At 34.2% G+C, this 20575-nt stretch overlaps 3 protein-coding genes across 3 annotated transcripts; all 3 read right to left on the reverse strand.

Annotated features, from left to right (window-relative positions):
* Positions 1-678: 678 nt before the first annotated feature.
* Positions 679-2807, reverse strand: LOC113754512 (cytochrome P450 71A8-like). Its single transcript, XM_027298957.1, has 2 exons — positions 1775-2807; positions 679-1591 (listed from the first exon to the last, which is right to left on the reverse strand). The coding sequence occupies exons 1-2, from the start codon at positions 2732-2734 to the stop codon at positions 983-985; spliced, it is 1569 nt and encodes a 522-aa protein (XP_027154758.1). The 5' UTR covers positions 2735-2807; the 3' UTR covers positions 679-982.
* Positions 2808-4668: 1861 nt separating this feature from the next.
* Positions 4669-8658, reverse strand: LOC113751520 (cytochrome P450 71A2-like). Its single transcript, XM_027295557.1, has 2 exons — positions 7712-8658; positions 4669-5356 (listed from the first exon to the last, which is right to left on the reverse strand). Exons 1-2 carry the CDS (start codon positions 8624-8626, stop codon positions 4745-4747), a joined length of 1527 nt encoding a protein of 508 aa, XP_027151358.1. The 5' UTR covers positions 8627-8658; the 3' UTR covers positions 4669-4744.
* Positions 8659-12439: 3781 nt separating this feature from the next.
* Positions 12440-13024, reverse strand: LOC113752268 (cytochrome P450 71A8-like). Its single transcript, XM_027296390.1, has one exon. It carries the CDS (start codon positions 13022-13024, stop codon positions 12440-12442), a length of 585 nt encoding a protein of 194 aa, XP_027152191.1.
* Between the last annotated feature and the right edge of the window lie 7551 nt (positions 13025-20575).

The raw sequence follows: 20575 nt of genomic DNA on the forward strand, positions 1-20575 counted from the left end.
TCCCTTGGCAAGTTCAGATTTTCAATTTTCTGACGGCTAACAAAGAGTGTGTTTGAATTGCAAGTTATTTGAGATATTTTTACTGTAGCACTTTTTGTGATGTGATGTATGTGAGATAAAAAGGAAATTGGAAAGATAAAAAGATGTATTGGAAATTGTAATGATGATGTAAGCAAATATATTTGGACAAATAACTTATAATTCAAAATTGTTTAAATCGATTTTATACACGGGATTATTTCATAATGTTTTGCTTGCATAATAGAGTACTGTCGTGTCCCACATCGGTTCTTAGGGGCGTGTGAGTTTAGGATTTAAGTCCCACATCGCTCCATATACAAGATTGTTTAAATCGATTTTATACGACGGGATTATTTCACACGACGGCATTCACAAGTTATAATTACTATTGTACTATTCACGATAACAAGTTTGGTGCCTCCTCATTTTCTATACTACAATTTTTTGAAGATGAAATGAAGTAGGATTACTGCATAAACTAATTGTAGTTGAGCCGGAGACTTTCAGTTCAATTGGTTGGTTTGGCTTATAGAGCGAACGAGACTTTGATCTAGTAACTAAAACAATAAAGGTTGAAGTCCCAAGAAAAATGATTCCGGTCTTTGGCATTCGAACGATGTGATTACCCTCTCAATAGTCCCTTTCCATGGAACAAAATTATAGCGAAGATGAAAGCTTTTCTTTATTTTCTGTGCTGTAACGAGGAAATTTGCAAAGGCCATAAATACATGAAGTTACTTGTTTTTATTACAAGAAAGAAGCGGCCTGGGGAAAGTGCATGAAGACTAAGAATCAAGGTTTCGGAACATCTGTAACCGCGCTGTGCAATGGACGGTCTCAAATCTGGTCAGAGATTAGACCTTCTATTGCACAGTGCAATTGCAGCCCTTCTCAAGAATCAATCCAACATTTGTATCAAGACAAGAATACAGAATCTGCAGCATTCGGCCATGTGAAGAATTCAAGAAAGTGGAGATGGAATAACAAGAAGAGGAATTTTGCGACGAACTGCAACGCCAGGGCATTCTGTCATATCCAACTCTTTGCCCTGTGCACCATCAGGAAATTGCCAATCAAACTTGCTTACCAAATTTGCCAACACAAGTTCATTGCTGGCAACAGCAAAAGCGATTCCAGGACAACCCCTCCTACCAGCACCAAATGGGATTAACTGGAAATCATGCCCTTTGAAATCTATAGACGAATCCATAAATCTCTCTGGCATAAAGTTCACAGGTTCATCCCAATATGCAGGATCTCTACCTATTGCCCAAGCATTGATGATCACCATTGTACCAGCTCCAATATCATATCCCATTATTTTGACATCTTCTCTTGCTTCTCTAGGAACCAGCAACGGAATTGGAGGATGTAAGCGAAGAGTTTCCTTGATCACTGCTTTCAAATAATGCATCTCGGCCAAGTCATCCTCGGATATCTGTTCTTTGCCACCAACAACCCCTCTTATTTCAGTTTGCAATTTCTTTAGGATAATGGGGTGTCTTAAGACCTCTGCCATTGCCCATTCTGCAACTGTAGCCGTGGTATCAGTTCCAGCAGAGAATACATCCTACAGTCAAAAAGATTTACACTTAAAATCAATGATTTGTTGATTGTTCGTGAGAATGATCAGAGATGAAGCTTAATGATTTTATATTCAGAAAAAATGATTTTATAGAAGCTTAATGATTTTATACTCAGAAAATGAAGCTTAATGATTTTATATTGACTGCGCAGAGAAAATTGTGCTTACCAATATTATAGCTTTGACGCTGTCCCTGTCCATGGTTACACCTGTTGCGTTATCTTTATAGATTTTCAGCAAAATATCAAGAAAGTCTTCTCTGCTTTCACCATCAATCGTCTCACCACTTGACCCGCAGGAATATTTTTCCACTGCACCATCCAACCTTTCTTGGACCACGCCCTCCAAGAACTCATCTACTTCTCTAGCAACGCGATCCACTCTGGCATCGTAACCATTAACTTGATTAATCCAGCTGAGACAGGGCACAGATTTGACTAAAATTCCTCCGTTCAGTAACTCCAAGAATTCGCCCAACAGCAGCTTGAATTTCTTTCCAGTTTCCCCTGCACCGTATTTCCTCCCAAAAGCCGATCTGCATACAATATCATTAGTCAGCGAAACAAACATTTCGCTCAAATTCACAGGTGTCGAATCCAAAGAAGCGTCTTTAATCTTCTGCATCATAATCGACGTTTCCTCTTCCCTTATATTACGAAACGCCTGAACTTTTTTGTTGCTCAGGAGCTGAAGAACACAAATACTCTTTAACTGTCTCCAATACTCGCCATAGGGTGCTACCGATATATCCTTCATGTTATAGAGAAGTTTATTAGCTGTGCTCGAAAATGGCCTATCAGAGAAAATCAAATCGTGGGTTTTCATGATTAGGCTAGCTCCATCAGCTGATGAAAGGACAACCGTGGGAACACTACCAAATTTGAGAAACATGATTGGACCATATTTTTGGGCTAAGGAGTGGAGAGGATAGTGAAGCAGTGAGCTTAGCTGATGAAGATTTCCAATAATCGGAAGTCCTGGTGGCGATGGTGGCTGATTCTTTCTCGAATTTGAAACTAATTTGAAGAGAAACCACAGTAAGATTAAAGGAAAAAGCGAAAAAAAGATTGGATGAAACATATATACATCAATCTTTAGCTCCGATACCAAGCCTGATGAGCTTGCCATTTGCTTTAATCTCCCCTGTATTTTGCTCAGGCTACAAGACTCTGATTTCAGACAAAAAATTGGAAAACAAGTATGGACAAGCTTGTGTCAGTTGGCAGGCGTGTGGTATCTATATGGATAGACTTGCAGAAAAATGACAAAAGAGGATGGAAAAATAAGGACAAATCTATAAGGACAAAATTACACTTTACCCCCCTATAGTTTAGTATTTTTGTATATAACCCCTCTATAGTTTCAAAAATTATATATAACCCCTCATGGTTTGGATTAAAGTGTCAAAATGACGAAAATGATCATTCGTAATGAAACCTTTTAAAATGTCAAAATCACCCTTGTTTAAAAATTAAAATGGTTGAAGTAAACCAAAATATAAAACATAATATACATAACACACTAACTCCGCATGGTTTTATATTTATCATATAACCCCCTTATAGTTTAATATTTTATCATATAATCCCCTTAAAATTTTCAAAATATACACATAACCCTCTTGTGGTTAATAAATAATTTTCAACTTTATATAGGGGTAGTTTGACATTTTGTATGAATCCGTTATGACATTTTAATTCAAATCATGAGGAGATTATATATAACTTTTGAAACCGTAGGGGGTTATGTACAAAAATACTAAACTACAAGGAATAAAATGTAATTGCCCGAAAAATAAGGACAAATCGAAACCTCTTACAACATGAGAACATATGAGAACAAGAAGGACTGGTTTTTTTTTTTTTTTTTTTGTTTTACTACGTGCATCGAACTAAAGAATTTCAAACAAAACTACAACTTAAAATTTATAACTTTGGGATAGTTAAAAAAAGGGAGAGAAGCTAAAACAATTTCACCTGAGTTTTTTATATTTTTATATCTTGATTAATTGTTTGTTTTATTGAATCTTGCTCGATTCCCGTCACAAATGAAAAATATGATTAAACAACAACTGCATTATAATCAAAATAATAGTACGATCCAATACTAAAGAATGGAAATTAACATACAAAATGAATCCATATATCCATATGAATTTGGCAAATAGAGGGAACAAAAATAAAATCACAATTATAGGGTAAAAAAGAGGAAAATAATTAATTCTTCCGCAGTTCAGCGTCAGGAACATAATTTGGCGATGGAAAAACGGAAACCAATAAAACAATACTATTGGTCCAAAAAGTAAACACCACGGATCGTAAGCCCCGTTCTGTTTGCCTCAATGGCCCAAGTGAATAACTGTTTTTCGGCCGAGGTACTTCTGGACAAGAGTCACAGGGCTCCACACGCGTCTCAGCCCATCACATAAATGTGATTGACTCCCAAGTCCAAGAAGTTTGCTTGTTTCCAAGCCTGTATCTCTACAGTAAATGGCCCGGGGACTTTCCTGGGCCTGGCCCCACATAGGTGTTGACCTTGACCCGGTCACTTCGTCCACGGTGCAATGCTTCGACGGACTTCAAAACATAAATTAAACATGGGCATACTTCTTAAGAATTCACGATGTGGGCGGAGTTAATTTCTATTCTTAAGCTATTGAGCTAGACCCCTAGGCAAAACCTCAAGGTAGAGAAGTAAAAGAGCAGGGAAGGGAAAACCGGCCTTCTCAGTCAATTATTCTAGCAGAAATTCAAAGATTGAAGAATCCGAGGTCTGACGTGATTGAACTTTCCGCATAATGCCAAGACATTGAGGATGCTGCAACTATGCTGAGGAGGAGCAAAGTTTCGGTACTTCTAGGATGCGTTATTATCACTTTATTTCTTTAAAATTATATTACTATTATTAATTTACTTTCTAATATTATCTTTTAATCACTACACTCTTATAAGTAATTCAATTCAACATGTTAATAAATTCTGAATAAAAATATATTTTTATTTTATTATATTATTACATTGTTATTATCACTTTATCTCTTTAAATTATATTGATACAGTCACTTATTAATAGTATGAGAACTTCCACTAGAAATAAGACCACAAAAATAAAAAAAGAAAGCATACGAATACAAAGCCATTAACATAGATATGGAGTGGCAATAGCTTGTAGAGGATGTTCTCTGTGAACTGTGATACCAGATGCTTCAGTCATGTCCAGATCCTCTGGCTTGATTCCATCAGGCAATGCAAAATTAAATTTGTTGACCAATTTTGCCAATGCAAGTTCATTTACGGACATGGCGAAGTTGATACCCGGGCAAACCCTTCGTCCGGAACCAAAAGGAATTAACTCAAAGTTAAGGCCTCGAAAATCTATGTTGGAATTCAAAAACCTCTCAGGTTGAAATTCCTCAGGGTTCTCCCACAGAATGGGGTCTCTTGCAATTGCACTAGCATTCACCAACACTAGTGTGCCTGCTGCTATATCACACCCCATTATTTTGATGTCTCGAGTTGATTCTCGAGGAACCAGTAATGGAACAGGAACATGACATCGTAGAGTTTCTTTAATCACTGCTTTTAAGTATCTCATCTTCTCCAAATCATCTTGAGCTATTTCTGGTTTTCCCTGGGTCACTTCTCTTACCTCAGCCTGTAATTTCTGCAAGGTTATAGGTTTCTTTAGCAGTTCTGACATTGCCCATTCCATAACTGTCTGTGTTGTGTCAGTTCCATCGGTAAACATGTTCTGCATGACGGAATGAAAGAAAGTGTTGCTTTAGAACATGCATAGATGCGCCTTTTTTTTTTAAATCTAAATTTCCAATTTCAAAAAAAATTGGCACGTTTGCACCCAAGCAATAAATTTGTATCATACCTTTCCAAGGAAAAAGACAAATGAAGACAAATTAACAATATTCATACTATTGCAATAAGCGTTTAATTACCACATACAAGACGAAACATTATGTTGCTTTTCCCTCTAAAATGTTGATTATTATTGCTCATTTTTCCTCCAAAATCTGCAGTTCTGGTATGCAATCCAATTTTAGAAACTCAATCGTGCAAGTGCAAAAGCTGAAGATTTACGTAGTAGAGTTGAACTTGTCAAAAGATTAATAGGTTTAGGTACATGTAAATTTAAAAGTTACCATGTTATACATTTATTTCAGTAAGAAGTTTAATGCGTGTCAAGTTTTTTGCATCACTGGACAGATAACAAATCCTTAAACCTTATCGTTTTGGAAACATTAAATGGTCTCAAGTTTAAGTGCATAAAGTTCGGTTAACCCAAGCAACCATTGAGGATTTTTTTTTTTTTGAAAATTTTTTACAAGAGAAGGTATTCAAATGCAAGGGATGAATTTTTCTTTTAATCTGATAACAAGAGAAGGTATTCAAATATAAGGGACGAAAATGAGTGTGATTACATACATTCATAGTAATTTTGATATAAATTAAATATACTAAAGAGTGTATATCTTCAGAGTTGTGTGGTAATTTTAGAATTTTTATAGTGAGTCAACCCTTTTTGTATGTTTATTTAATATCCTTACCTCTTGTTTGGTATGCAGTAATGTCCAAAATAAAAGGTCTTCCACCCAAAATGGCAGGGATAAATATTTATCATTATTCATTCTTCAATATTTAGTGTGATCAATTTTTAGATGTCAGAATAGAATACAATTAATACATATTTGACTTAATTATCCTAGATATGTTTATGACTTTTATTTTTTGTTCTAGTATGTTAATCTTTTGTTTGCGTGGAATTTGCACATTTTTTGCTTTCAGAATCTTTTGTTTACATGGAATTTCTACTATGTAATCTTTTGTTTTCATTTTTTATATGAAATTAAAAAAAATTCCATACCACTGTTGGACAGAATCAGGTCAAACTTAATGAACCCGAAAAGAAAACAGATCAAATTCAGATCACTCACGGGTTGACCTATTAACCCATTTATGAATTAAAAATAATTTAATAAATATAAAAATATTTTATCTAACTAAACTAAGTTATTCTTTTTTTTTTCCAAAGGCATTAACCACTTAATCCTAAATGAATTTGTTTAACTTGTGTGAAGTTGGAATCATTATGTTTGGAAAAATGATGTATTACATTATTTTCTACTTTTATAGTGTCTTAATTTATTTTAGATCTGGTTTGGGATAAAAACACTTTTACAGTATTTTAATTTATTTCAGATCTAGTTTGAAATTATTTTATCGAGATTTTTATTATTTCATTATGTAATTAGTCTTATGTGAAATTAGTTCTGTTAAAAACTACAGTGGTAAATTAGTAAATTAAAATTATGTTTCGAGTCATTCAGGTGACCTGCCAACCAGAAAATTTCGGGTTCAAGTCAGGTATCCTGACCCATTACGAGTTGACGGGTTGTGTTCGGGTCAGCAGATTGTCTATTGTACATGGGTCTCAACCTGATCCGTCAACTCATATCTGACCCGATTGCCATTCAAAAGATTTTATGTTAAAGCAAGAAAAAAAATAAAAAAAAATGAGTCAAACTCAAACATAAACTGATCAAACCGGACAAACCAGCTAAAACTCCAACATTTGAACAGGCTAGCCACTAGAAATTTTTCCCTTTATATAATTGTTATTATTCAAATCTTCTAATTATAACTAAAATAAGAAAACATTTAATTGAATTAGTGGTTGAACCATGAAGGCATGAACCAAAAGCTCTTCTGGTTCATTCAACCATTCAAGTTTAATAATATTGAATTCAGTAAACCTTACAAACCAAATAGATTTTGATCTTGCACATCGGAGTAAAGTAGAAGAATGCCATTTAATAAGTTGTCATGTTCAAGTCAACTAAACTAAAAACATTTGTACGATAGTACCAAACAAAATCTGAACTAATAAGTTGTCATGTCTAAGTCAACTAAACAAAAACATTTATACGATAGTGCCAAACAAAATCTGAACCATCCAGCCTAGTGCAAGTCACTACCTTCAAAACTAGTACTAGATGACTTATTACTAATAAACATAATTCTTTTTAGAGTTGAAACTAATTATAACTTCTCATAGTGCGATGCAATTAAAGAGATGGAGAGAGATCTAATTTACCAGGATGATAGCTTTCATATCATCACGGCCAAGAGCGAAGCCGATGGAGTTTGTCGTATTAATCTCGATCAGAATGTCCACAAAGTCTAGGTATCTTGCCTCAACGGAATGGTCATTTTCAGCCTCACCTTTCCTCTTATTTATGTGCTCTTCCATTACACCCTCAAGAAATTCATCAACCAGTTTAACAAATTTCTCCACTTTCAAGTCCAAACCATTGAAACGATTAACCCATGCAAGCCAAGGAATGTAGTCTCCTACATCAAAAACACCCGCTAACTCAATAAAAACCCTCAAATTTTCCATAATTTTCCTTCCTTTTTCTTCCTCACCATACTTCCTCCCCAGGGCAACCCTACAAATTATATCATTTGTGAGAGTTACAAATATTTCAGTTAAGTTTACGGGTGAAGAAGAACACATCTGGCTGATATTTTCGATCATGAGTGAAGTCTCTTCTTCTCTAACATGCTGATATGACTGAACCCTTTTGTTACTCAAAAGATGCAGCACACAAATGCTTTTGGCTTGTCTCCAATACTCACCGTACTGTGTAAATGCTACGTCCCTACTTCCGTAGAATAGTCTATTTATAACGCTCGATTTAGGCCTGTTTGAAAAAACCAGATCATGGGTTTTCATAATCTGGCTAGCTGCATCAGAGGAAGAGGCAACCAGCACTGGCTTGCTTCCAAAATGAAGTAGCATGAGTGGGCCATATTTTCTTGACAATGATTGGAGGGATCTGTGTGGAAACAAGCCAAGCTGGTGAATATTTCCAATAATTGGGAGCTTTGGTGGAGATGGTGGTAGCCTTTTTTGGGGTTTAGAAGCAGCATCGAACCATTTCAAAAGGGCTAGAAGGAATACAACTGAGGAAACTGAGAAACATACAAGATCAAAAGAGAGCGCCATGAGTCGTATGATCTTGTGTTTGCCTATTAATGGGCTACACTTCTTACTTATACAATGACAACATCAGGACCACCAATGGATATTTAACTATTAAATACAAGGGATGATTTAAGCCCACACGTTACATAGGACAAAACTATATCGCAGGACGATTTATCTTTTGGAGCTATGGTACAAATTGATTGGTCTCTGATTTATCTTTTGGAGCTATGGTACAAATTGATTGGTCTCTGATTTATCCAAAAGTATTCGAATCATGGAGAAAACTCCAGTATGACTCATGAGAGAATAACCATTCACATTTCGAAAAATTTTTTACCCCAAGAAAGAGGAAAAGACGTTTAGCATAGCATATCTTTTCAAACGTCAAACATCTTTCGTCCATAGCCCACAGCTGGCAGTTGAATCTCCTTGTTGCCACGTACGTCTTGTCAAATTATGGTACAAAATTTCAACGGTTAGGTCCAAAAACAGGTAACTCCGTCTAGGTTGCCACAATCAATTATGGCCATCATTTTGGGTCTTTGAAGAAAATTTGACATGCAATTTTCATATTCTTAAGTTTGAACTAATGTTTAACAGTACAAATGCACCATATGCTTGTGACTTGTGACTTCTGAGTTTGAATTTTCTTTCGGAATTTTGAGGAACTAATATTTGGAAGCTTTATTAATTAACTTTTTCTACCATGGCACGATATTCTTCAACTCTGAAAATATTCAAATATAAAATGTTACCTCATGAAATGTTTTACCAAGAGCTGATTAAGATGTAATTAGTTTATGCTCATACTGGCTTCTGTAGGTGAGTGTGATGGGATCATTAAAGATCTAACCACGTGATTTGAAGGTTATGAGTTTTATCTATAGAAAATTTGGCAATTGTTAGGCCTTTTAAAACTAATGATTAGTCTAACTCGTTGGATAATCAAAAGATTTTGCTTTGTCTTTGTTTTCTGGGATAATAACTGAAACCTCCCATAAGGTTTCTCTTAATATCATTTAGCACCTCTAAAGTTTTGCAAAGAAATTTGAAAAACAGAAAAGATATTTGCAAAGAAATATATTAGCATAAGTTAACTCTATATGCTCAAAACTAATTTCTTATGAACCTTATATTTTCTTCCAACTTATTCTCAATTCGTACCCAAACCTTTAAATTGTATTGATCATTATAAAAATCAATTCAAAATAATCAAAGAAATCATATCCTACTCTATCACAATCACAAAATGTAAAAGACAAATAAAATTCAATTTACTACAACTTATAAATAAAAAATTGTATAGTCATCTAAAAAAAAGAATAAGAGAGAATGTTGGAGAAAGAAGAAATAGAAGAAAGTGAATTTTGTTTCATTTTTTTAATTTTTTTGAACTCCATTTATTTGATATGTGAATTATGTATTGCCTTTTTGCAATTATTAGGGGAGATAGGTGATATTTTTAAAATCTCAAGGGTGCCAAGTGATATTTGGAGATACCTCAAGGGAGATTTCTGATATTATCCCTTGTTGTATTTGTTATACAATAAAATTTCTGCCCCAAAAACCTATACGTAGCATTTGAAGCTATGCTATGATGGAATTGTCCCTTGGCCACTCTCTCTGCACTCTTAATATTGGCCCTCTAATATCATAGAGTAATCAAATCATCAAACCATTAACATTTTGCATAATAGTCCCCAAGAATCAGGAAAAAATCAGGTATTTGATCCATATCCAAAATTTATTAATTAGTTTATCCAATGTGTTTGTCTAAATAAATTTAGATAAGATTAAAGTGACAGAACCACTCAAATAATAAAGAGATCAACTAAAAAACATCATCATTTTTAACAGATTACACATTTTATAATTTTGCTAGCCAAATACATTAACCAAATTCTTCAAGAAAGGAAGTTAAATAAACAGCAAACAATGATAGCAAGAGGCCCAATATTTTGGTGAGTAAAAATAGCATACCATATAGATGTAACTAATTAAATATTATTAAAAAAACCCTACAATTTTAAAACTTATGCTAAACTCAAATATGCGGGTACAAGATCGGATATCTATGGATATTCAAAAATAAAACACGTATCCGTAGAGCTTTGCATGGACTTTAGCTTCACAAGTTTCATAGAGCGTGCCAACGCCATATCGAAAGTAATCTTCTGGAAAAAATTTTTAAGATAATTTTTACCTCAAACTCCTGTACACATCACCAAATACAAAGTATACACATTATTTTACCAAAATCAACAGAAAATATTCACAAATAGAATACACAATTAGATCTCTATCATGTGTAAAATAAGCTATCTTTTGATTTTGTTCCAAATGTCTAGCAGCCAAATGGGTACCACGGATAAAAAGCTTCAGGATCACTTCGTAATTTGATGTGTCTATACGTAAATGATAAATATCATAATTTAATTATAGGATCACTTTTTAATTTGATGTGTCTATCATGTGAAGAAACTTTGTTTAACCTAAACGGTTCAAATTGCAGAAATAGACACTCTACGTAAACTGTTGCATATGCATGAGTCACATGACTAATGTCTTTGTGATCACCATTCCTTTTTCCAGAAGCCAACAGTTAATTAAGCATAAATTAGAGAGGCTGGAATAAGTTTCTACAACCACAAGAAACTACCATATTAATTATGTTAAACAAGCTAACTTAAAGAGTGCGGTTTATTTTAGGGATAATTTTAGAAACCTCCCCTGAGGTTTCTAACAATTTCACTGAGCTTCCCTGATGTTTGAAAAATTATAGATACCTTCCTTGTCATTTAAAATGACAATTTTACCCTTACATCCTTATACTATATGAGAATGAGTTGTGGTCTAAGGTTGTATTTGAATTTCAACCGCAAGGCCAGGGAGAGTTTGGAAATATGAAAATATTTGGAGTATCATTAGAGCATTTGATAAAAGTCATGACAGTTTTAAATTTGTTGTAATCACTGCAATGACCTTTTAGATATTTAAGATTGAGAGAAGTTTAGAAATATGAGAATGTTTGGACTGTGATTGGAGCATTGGGTACAAGTCATTCTAACTCTTATTTAGTTGTAATTACTTAAATGTTGTTTTCATCATTAAATATAAGAGTAATGCTTTTTTTGCCGTTTAGTGATTGAATTAATATCTTGTTATTTTTGAGTAACAGTTTTCGACTGTTACGCAGATCTGTTCTAATGATTACTTCTCCACCTTCTTCCGTTAGATTTTCTTCATCTTCTATATATATATATATATATATATATATATATATATATATATACTTGTAAATATTGGTATCCGCTACAAAAAAAAATTCTACAATAGATTAAATGCAAAGCGGTTTGTTATAAAAGCCTATAAATTTTAGCAACCGCAAAAGCATATAATCTATAGCTGAAACTTATGAAACTAGGCACAAAGGAGCTATACTCCTCTACTATAGAATGCTACCCTACATGATGGAATGGAACTTACGGTATGTGTTTTAGGATTCTTTTCCTACTAACTTTACTTTTCCTGCCTGTTGAATAAGTTGTACATGAAGTTCTAGACTGATCTTAATATCCTTTAGTGATATATGAGTTCCTGAGAAAACCTTTTAGAAAATTAGGTGAAATCCTTGTTGTTACCATCTTAATATATATTCTTATACTACATAAAAATGAGTTGTGGTCAAAGGTTGCGTTTGAATTTCAACCACAAAGCTAGAGAGAGTTTGGGAATATGAGAATATTTGGAGTATCGTTAAAACATTGGGTACAAGTCATGACAACATTAAATTTGTTGTAATCACTGAGATGACCTTTTACACATGTAAGGTTAAAAGAAATTTGGAAATATGAGAATGAGTTGAATTAATATCTCATTATTTAGATTCTCTTCATCAAACATATCAAGAAAATCTCCTCTGCTTACGCCATCAGCTGTCTCACCACTTGATCTGCAGGAATGTTTTTCCACTGCACCATCCAACCTTTCTTGGACCACGCCCTCCAAGAACTCATCAATTTCTCTAGCAACACGATCCACTCTGGCATCGTAACCATTAACTCGATTAATCCACTTGAGACAGGGCACAAATTCAAATAAACTTCCTTCATTCAGTAACTTCAAGAATTCATCCAACAGCTGCTTGAATTTCTTTCCAATTTCACCTTCACCATATTTCCTCCCAAAAGCTGATCTGCATACAATATCATTAGTCAGTGAAAAAAAAATTTCGCTCAAATTCACAGGTGTTGAATCCAAAGAAGCGTCTTTAATCTTCTGCATCATAATCGACATTTCCTGTTCCCTTATATTGCGAAATGAAAGAACTTTTTGGTTGCTCAGGAGCTGAAGAACACAAATGCTCTTTAACTGTCTCCAATACTCGCCATAGGGTGCGACCGATATACCCTTCATGTTATAGAGAAGTTTACTAGTAGTGCTCGAAAATGGCCTATTGGAGAAAATCAAATCATCATGATTAGGCTAGCTCCATCAGCTGATGAAACGACAACCGTTGGAACACTACCAAATTTAAGAAACATGAATGGACCATATTTTTGGGCTAATGAGTGGAGGGAATGGTGAAGCAGTGAGCTTAGCTGATGAAGATTTCCAATAATTGGAAGTCCTGGTGGCGATGGTGGCTGATTTTTCCTCGAAGTTGAAAATAATTTGAAGAGAAACCACAGTAAGATTAAAGGAAAAAGCGAAAAGAAGATTGGATAAAACATAAATATATCAATCTTTAGCTCCGATACCAAGCCTGATGAGCTTGCCATTGCTTTTAATCTCCCTTGTATTTTGCTCAGTATACAATAAGACTATGATTTTGGACCAAAACAGGAAAAGAAGTATGGGACAAGTTTGTTTCAGTTGGCAGTCTAAAGAGGCTGCAGGGCTTGGTATCTGTATGGATAGATTTGCAGAAATGAGGCAAAGGAGGAATCGAAAAATAAGGACAAATCGTCACGGAAACCTCTTCGGACATAGTAACATATGAGAACAAGGACTCCTACTTAAGATTAAGTATTCATCAATGGGCTATTAGTCAATATTATTCAATTTCTATTATGTCTCCAATAATGTTCCTATATGATATTCTTACAGAAAGGGATATCTTTGGAAACGTGTCCTGAGGTTTTCGATAATTGCTGATAGTTCTCCTCCAATTTCAGTAGTTATAGTTACACCCTTATTTTCATATGTTTTTGTGACCAATACAAAATTGAGTTTGTTTGATGTGAGCCAAAAATACCTGTTAAATATTATAAAGAGTCAACCTATAAAAGGCGACTGAAAATTATGATATTTCTAAATGACAATCGACATGTACAAATATAAGAATTCTAAAATCAAGAAGATAAGATCATTTTTTAGTTTGATTTTATCAATTAATTCGTATGTGGTTTAGTGTAAAATTCTCCTATCCTGAAATGCCCCTTATAAACCATCATCACCTACATCCAATTAATCCTCGCATGATTCTCTACTATAGTTAGTGCCAACATCCTCTATCACCACCACAACTATTGCCAATTGCCTACAGATAGGGCAATAGTGTGAGTATATTTAGTTTATCTTTTTCTGTTTTTCATGAAAAAATGAAATAAAACTTGTATACATTCAAGGGTAGGATAGTCATTCAAATTCCTCAAGGGAAACAAGTCTAATTATCTCAAGTAACTTAAACGACGGCTACTTTTATTTTAAAAAATTGAAGGACTGTTTCTAAATTTATCCCTAATAAATTTGCTGCCTTTTTGGCTTGTTACTTGCAATATGTGACATTAGAATAATTAATTTCAAATTTAACTTTGAAAATATCCATTCACTATCATGGTCAATTGAAAGTTTAGTAGCATAAAATAAAATCACTACAACATGAGAAATGGTTTTTCCCTCTTTTCTTCTTTTGAGGAAAAATGACCAATTTAGTTCCTAAAATTTTTTGATAGTGCCGATTCAGACCCTAACTTTTATTCCTATCCAATTTGATACATGAACTTAGTTTGTGATTTTAATTAAGGACCTCTATGTTGGCACGACCACATAAAATTGATCGAACTCCTAATTGACGAACTAAATGGGGTATTTTGAGAATGTCACTCACGTGGTTTTAATAAATCAAGAAAATCATGTAAAAAAAATCATAAGATTAAACATTACGAAAGTTTTATTCGAAGAATTTTTACATGATTTAAAAGTTTTATCTAGTAGTTTTTTTACACAATTTAGTTGCTATATTACAGTCCCATGAGTAACGTTCCCATAATACCTCTATCTAGTTAATCAATTAGGAGTCAAATTAGATTTAGGTAATCATGCCATCGCGAAGGTCCTTAATTGGAATTGCAACATAAATTCAAGTATCAAATTGGTCAAAAATAAAAGTTAAGGCCTAAATTGATATCATGAAAAAAGTTTAGGAATGAAATTAGCTATTTTTCCTTAAGCATTTGAAGAAAATTTTTTCCCAGTGAGCAAACATGTACGCATTGACCTTTTCTTTTTTTTCTTTTTTTTCTAGACCAGTTCTTTTAGGCGAAAGCAAAACAAGTAAAGATTATGAAAGAGAACCAATTTTAATCTGTTCTAAATTGATAATCGTACAACTTAAATTGAATATATAGTTGGATTTGGATTAGGAATAAAGAGAGATTAAACAGCATGTACGATTTCAAGAGGAATTAAAACACATTTAAGTCAACTATATCAATTAATTTAGAAATATGTAACGATATATAACAGAACATGGAATACCACCATAATCCTTTATACGCAAATTACTTAAGAAGAAAATATATTATACTTCAAGATTTTATTTGGAATGAAGTAAATTTATTATCAGAATATATTGGAACTCATTAGAATTGAAGAGAATAGTTGACTGATGAATCTGATTGATCATTCCACCTATCCTTCAGTTAAAATTCCAGCACTCGTATGCCTTATTAAAATTTCCCGAGCCAGTAGCAAAGGGTTTTAGCCCATAGGATAATAGTGGGGACTATCATTATTTTTTGGCAAAAATGTAAAATTCTTAATTACGGAATGGGGATTGGGTATCTAAATTTTACAGTGGGCTTTTACTCTCCTTTTGTGTGCTTACATAGTGTCCTAATTTGGGTGTGCTTATATTGACCGTGCTTATATTGACAGGTTGTCAGCTTGTGCAATAATAAAAACCAGCTCAACTAAAGTTAATTTCTGTAGATAGTGGTAAGCAGGGTCGAATCCACAGAGATTAGGTGTAACTGTTTCTTTTCAAATTCACAGTAACAAAGGGGGTGTTTTTGTGCAGAAAGTGACAATCAAAGAATTTCAAATAAAATCTAAGAAGCTACTAAAAATTAAATAACAAATTACTAAAATCAAATGGGTGATAATTAAGAATCTAACCAAGAAATAACTTCAGCAATGGTGCACCTAATTGATCATCGAAACAAAGGCAATTCCAATTATTTACTAATAAATAGGTTATAACTATCAAACAAGCGATGACAGTCAACCCCTTCTTACTGTGTCGGTGATTAAGGTACGCCCGTTAATCACTACTCTAATTGAGAAATAATTTTAGGTACGCCCGTAAGATTTAATTTTTCAATTGCCTTACATATTAGAGGAGCCCTATTCTAACCAAATAACACACTACCAGGGTTATTTTAGGTTAGCCCGCGTATTCCCTTGACACAAACCTAATCATGCCAATTATCACTATTTTGAGACAATTAAACAATTACGGATTTAACGTCCCAATTGACAATAGATTATCAAATTAACTAATTATCCGGATCCAAGACAATCAATTAATTAAACAATCATAAGCACTGTAATCAAAGAATATGCGGATACCAATAAATAAAAAGAAAAGATAAAATTAAATCGATCTCACAGTTTTTAGGCGAATCAAAGCATCCGTTGTTTCTTGACTAGAGTGAGGAGATTAGTTCATATTGATGAAGAAAACCCACAGAAAATTGAAGGAATAACTGCGGCCATTGTACTTCGAAACTAGGAAAAACTCAATTCGTTTAATTGGTGGAAAGCTTTTGGCATGCGCAGGGGCAACCACAAAAGACAAAAGGAAAAAGTCAAAGAAAGCTAAAGGAAGTCCATTGTTTTTCCTTGTCATCACCAACGAGAGAACTACTACTAAAAAGCTAATAAACATATAGATAAAGAGGGGAAGCCTCCTGCCACCTAGGATGGTCGTCCGCCCATGTGGCAACTGGGGATTGGCCGATGGTGCTGCCAGGTAGTTTTTTTTTTTTTTTTTTTTTTTTTCTCATGGGCCTCTTTTGTTTTTGTTTTCCTCAGAGACAATTGTGATGCTGTCATTGTTTTTGTTTGTCATTAGTCATCAGTCATCAGTTAGTCATTTTTGGGGATAGCAAACTTGTTGGTCAATGGTGAAATTACGCTTTCCCCACCAAGATTTATTTTTTTGACTTGTTTTATTTTTTTGTATTCGTTGGTAATATTTTGTGGGGGTGTGTCCATCTATGTAAAATTACCTTTGCTGCCAAATTTCCGCTGTCTGAGACTTTCAGTTTTTTTACAGTTCAGCAGCTCATCTCTGTACGGCTATGGCAGGATCTCTCGTAACCGTTGGACAATTCCCTCGATTTTCTGTTGGACAATTTTCCTTTTTGGGTTCCGTTCGGGCTGCTTCTCTTCATTCTGCCTCCTGCTCGCTGGTTTCTGCTATCGCTTGTTTGCTGTTTGCTATGCTTATGGCTAGTGTGGTCTGTCCTCATGCTTGCTTCTGGTTTTCATTTTTTTTTGTTGTGTCTTTTACCTCTGTTTATCCTATATTCTTTTTGTTTCTGGTTGTTAGCTTTGACGGGTTTTTACTTTAAGTGCAAGTTTAATTCCGAATTTACACCCGTTGGACTGCAAGTATACAGGTCGCAATTGTAGTACGAGATGTGTATCGGGTCGATCCCACGAGGAGCAATTTAAAACAATTATTAGATACTAATTTACTCTATTATTTAGACTCACAATAAAATTAAGCAGAAAATTTAGAATTAAATTCAACTACAAGAGTTCTTAACTAGAAAATTGCAATATCTCAAGGGGAGTAGAATTCACTAAATATTAAGATCTAGGGATGTAGATTCCACTTATGACACAAAAGATCTAAAATGAATTAATTCAACACTTGTTACTGCTCTTGTTTAACCAAGGATTCATTTCCAGAAATACCAAAATCACATTCTCATGATAATAATGGGTTAAAACAGATTAGTTTGTCCTAATCTCTTGGTAAATACTAAATCTGTTCTTATTCACACATGATATGCAGATTTCATCCACTTGAATGTATTTCTATTCTCATGAATATACAACTCAAGTTCTACTTGTGTCATTCCATTATTTTTACCATTTCTCAATGAGTAAAAACAATTATAAACCTGCTATTTGTGATCAAGCAACAACAAGTAATCCAACATACACAAGTAGATAAGTTAATACAAGACATAACAAGCATAAATCACAATCACTTCATATCATTTGGCCATAAGTTTCATCTACTCCCTAGATAAAGGAAATTAGCTACTCATGAATGATGAAACACTCATAACTTCATTAATGTAAATCATCATGAATTACAAATACAAAAAGAGTAAAGAAAGTCTTAGCCAAGATATGGTGAAGCCTTCCAAAAATCTCCTTTGTCTTGAACTTAGATGATTACAAGATGAAACCTCAATTTTTCTTGCAATTCCTAGGTAGGGAGAATATGTTTTTCTGTAAGAAGCTAGCTACGTCTCTCCCTCCAGACCCCTCTCAATGTCTCTGCATAAAAACTACTCAAAAGCTCTATTTTTCCAAGTCAAATTCTATTCTTTGATTCCCAAATCTCCACTTTGTTAGCATAGTCAAAAACCAATATTTTTGACTTGAAAATAAGCCACTTTTCTTGCCCTTTTGTCTTCTGAAGCATGTGCACCGAATTCCCTTGCATCTTATAGCTGGAAAGTGGTATGAACACAAGAGAATTGGCTGAGTCAAATTGCAGAATTTCGGCTATAAAACGCGCCTACACAAAACGCGGCATAAACTCGCGTTTTCACTCTGGCCTTATTTCAACTGCGATTTTCTCATTGATAAAGGCCAAACTAGCTTTTGTGCAAAACACAAAAGTTGTAGCCCTTTGAGTTATCTTTCCAATGCTTCAAGAATCATCCAAATCGGAGCTTTGTAGCCTGAGATATGATCGAAATACTGTCACCTATTCAAACCTCTGTTTTAACTTCCGACCACAGAATGCAGCTTCTGTATTCCAACGTTTTGCCCATGAAGATGGCAGAAATGGATTTCGATGTCTTCATACGAATTGTAGGTCTCTTTCTTAGCTTTAAAATGGTATAAATATCACCTCAATCCGATAAGTTTAGCTCCAGATATGGTCAAAATACTGAAGAGTGTCAAAACTGACTTGTATTGCATTTCCTCACTTGAACGTTTTTCACTTCATTCTTCTTGTTACCACTTGAATTCATCACCAAATCTCTATTTTTTACCTCATTTGACATCCTTTGGTGATTGAATCATCATTCCTGCATAAAAATGAAGTTTTTACCATTAAAATCAATAGAAATGCAATATTATCCACTTTTACCAAAAATATATAATTTTACCAAAAACCTCTTTATTTTATTTATAAAACTAAATAATCAACTCAAAATTAACTAATAAAATGCACTTAAAAATACGTAAAATAAACTCTTATCAAGCTTTATAGGTGGCTACTGTTGCATTGCCGCCTTCCATAACCACAGGTGCGTGTTCTTAATCTTTCTTCCTCTGCTTTGTTATGATGCATTGATGTTCTGCATGTTCCTGTTTCTTTTGCTTCCAAAGATTTTCCTACCTTTTCTCTTGATTTTTAGCTCATTTCACCTCTTCGTTAGCCGCTTTTGTTAGCTTTTTAGTCTACTGCTGCTTTGCCATTTTCCGTGAACCCGCATCCGGATTCTTAATCTTTTTTCGCTCTGTTTTTTTGTAGTGAGATGGTCTCCTGTTGCCTGCACTTATGCTGTGCATGTTCACGTTTCTTTTGCTTCCAAATGTTTTTTCCTTCTCTTTCGGTTTTCTCTCATTTTCTCTTGCTTATTTATTTATTTTTTTGCTCATTCCTCAGCTTTCTTTCAGATCCTTTCTTTTTGCGCTTTATTTGTTTGCTGTAATGCTTGTTAGTGCATTCTGTGACCTGCTTTCCTTCTTCTTACTTTTTGCCCGTGTTTTTCTGCCTTGTTTCTGTTCTTCTGTGCATGCTGAAGTTTTGATCTTTTTTTTAATCCTGTAGCTATTGGCTGCGGCGTCCCTGTTCCTCTTGGTGATCCTTTTGCTTTGGAGGCGTGTGCTCCTTTTTTCTGACTCTTGGCATCAGCATCGGTATACTCCTTGTTGCCACGAGGTGGAAGAGGTGTTCCTCCTGTTTCTACTTTAGACTTCTTTTAATCAAATTATATTTCTTGTTTCTTGGCTAACCAGGTTCTAAAACTCAATGAGGTTGTTCTTCTACCAATCTGCATTCAGCTTGACTTGTTTACTAATTAACAGTTTTCCTTAATAGATTAGTGGCTATTATTATATTGATTTGCCATGGTAACTGCTTTTAAATGGTTTACATTAGCTGGTTGTCAACTGCTTAGCTGGTTATATAGTGTGCATTGCGTTTGTAAACTCATGACTTGTTTTCTCGTTTCTCCGTGACGCTCTTATTTTATATGCTAATGTTTTTGAGTGACTGACTGACTGTTGTTCCTCCGGTGTGTCTAGCTTGATATTCTATTTGCTCGTTGCATATGTCGTTGCTCTTTGAACTGTTCTTTGTTATTTCTCTTGCCTCTTTCAGGAAATGTTGTGTGTTTTGTTCACTGGGACTCGCTTTTATAGATATAAATCGTTAGTGTTTTATGTTATTTGTCCCATTTGCTGTTAGTTGAGCAATGA

This window comes from Coffea eugenioides, chromosome 11 (assembly GCF_003713205.1).
Source record: "Coffea eugenioides isolate CCC68of chromosome 11, Ceug_1.0, whole genome shotgun sequence".
Lineage (NCBI taxonomy): Eukaryota > Viridiplantae > Streptophyta > Magnoliopsida > Gentianales > Rubiaceae > Coffea > Coffea eugenioides.

Coding starts and splice junctions, on each gene's coding strand:
- LOC113754512 (XM_027298957.1), bottom strand. CDS start 2,734: ATGGCAAGCTCATCAGGCTTGGTATCGGAGCTAAAGATTGATGTATAT. Junction 1,592..1,774: donor GCGTCAAAGCTATAATATTG/GTAAGCACAATT, acceptor TTTTGACTGTAG/GATGTATTCTCTGCTGGAAC.
- LOC113751520 (XM_027295557.1), bottom strand. CDS start 8,626: ATGGCGCTCTCTTTTGATCTTGTATGTTTCTCAGTTTCCTCAGTTGTA. Junction 5,357..7,711: donor ATATGAAAGCTATCATCCTG/GTAAATTAGATC, acceptor TCCGTCATGCAG/AACATGTTTACCGATGGAAC.
- LOC113752268 (XM_027296390.1), bottom strand. CDS start 13,024: ATGAAGGGTATATCGGTCGCACCCTATGGCGAGTATTGGAGACAGTTA.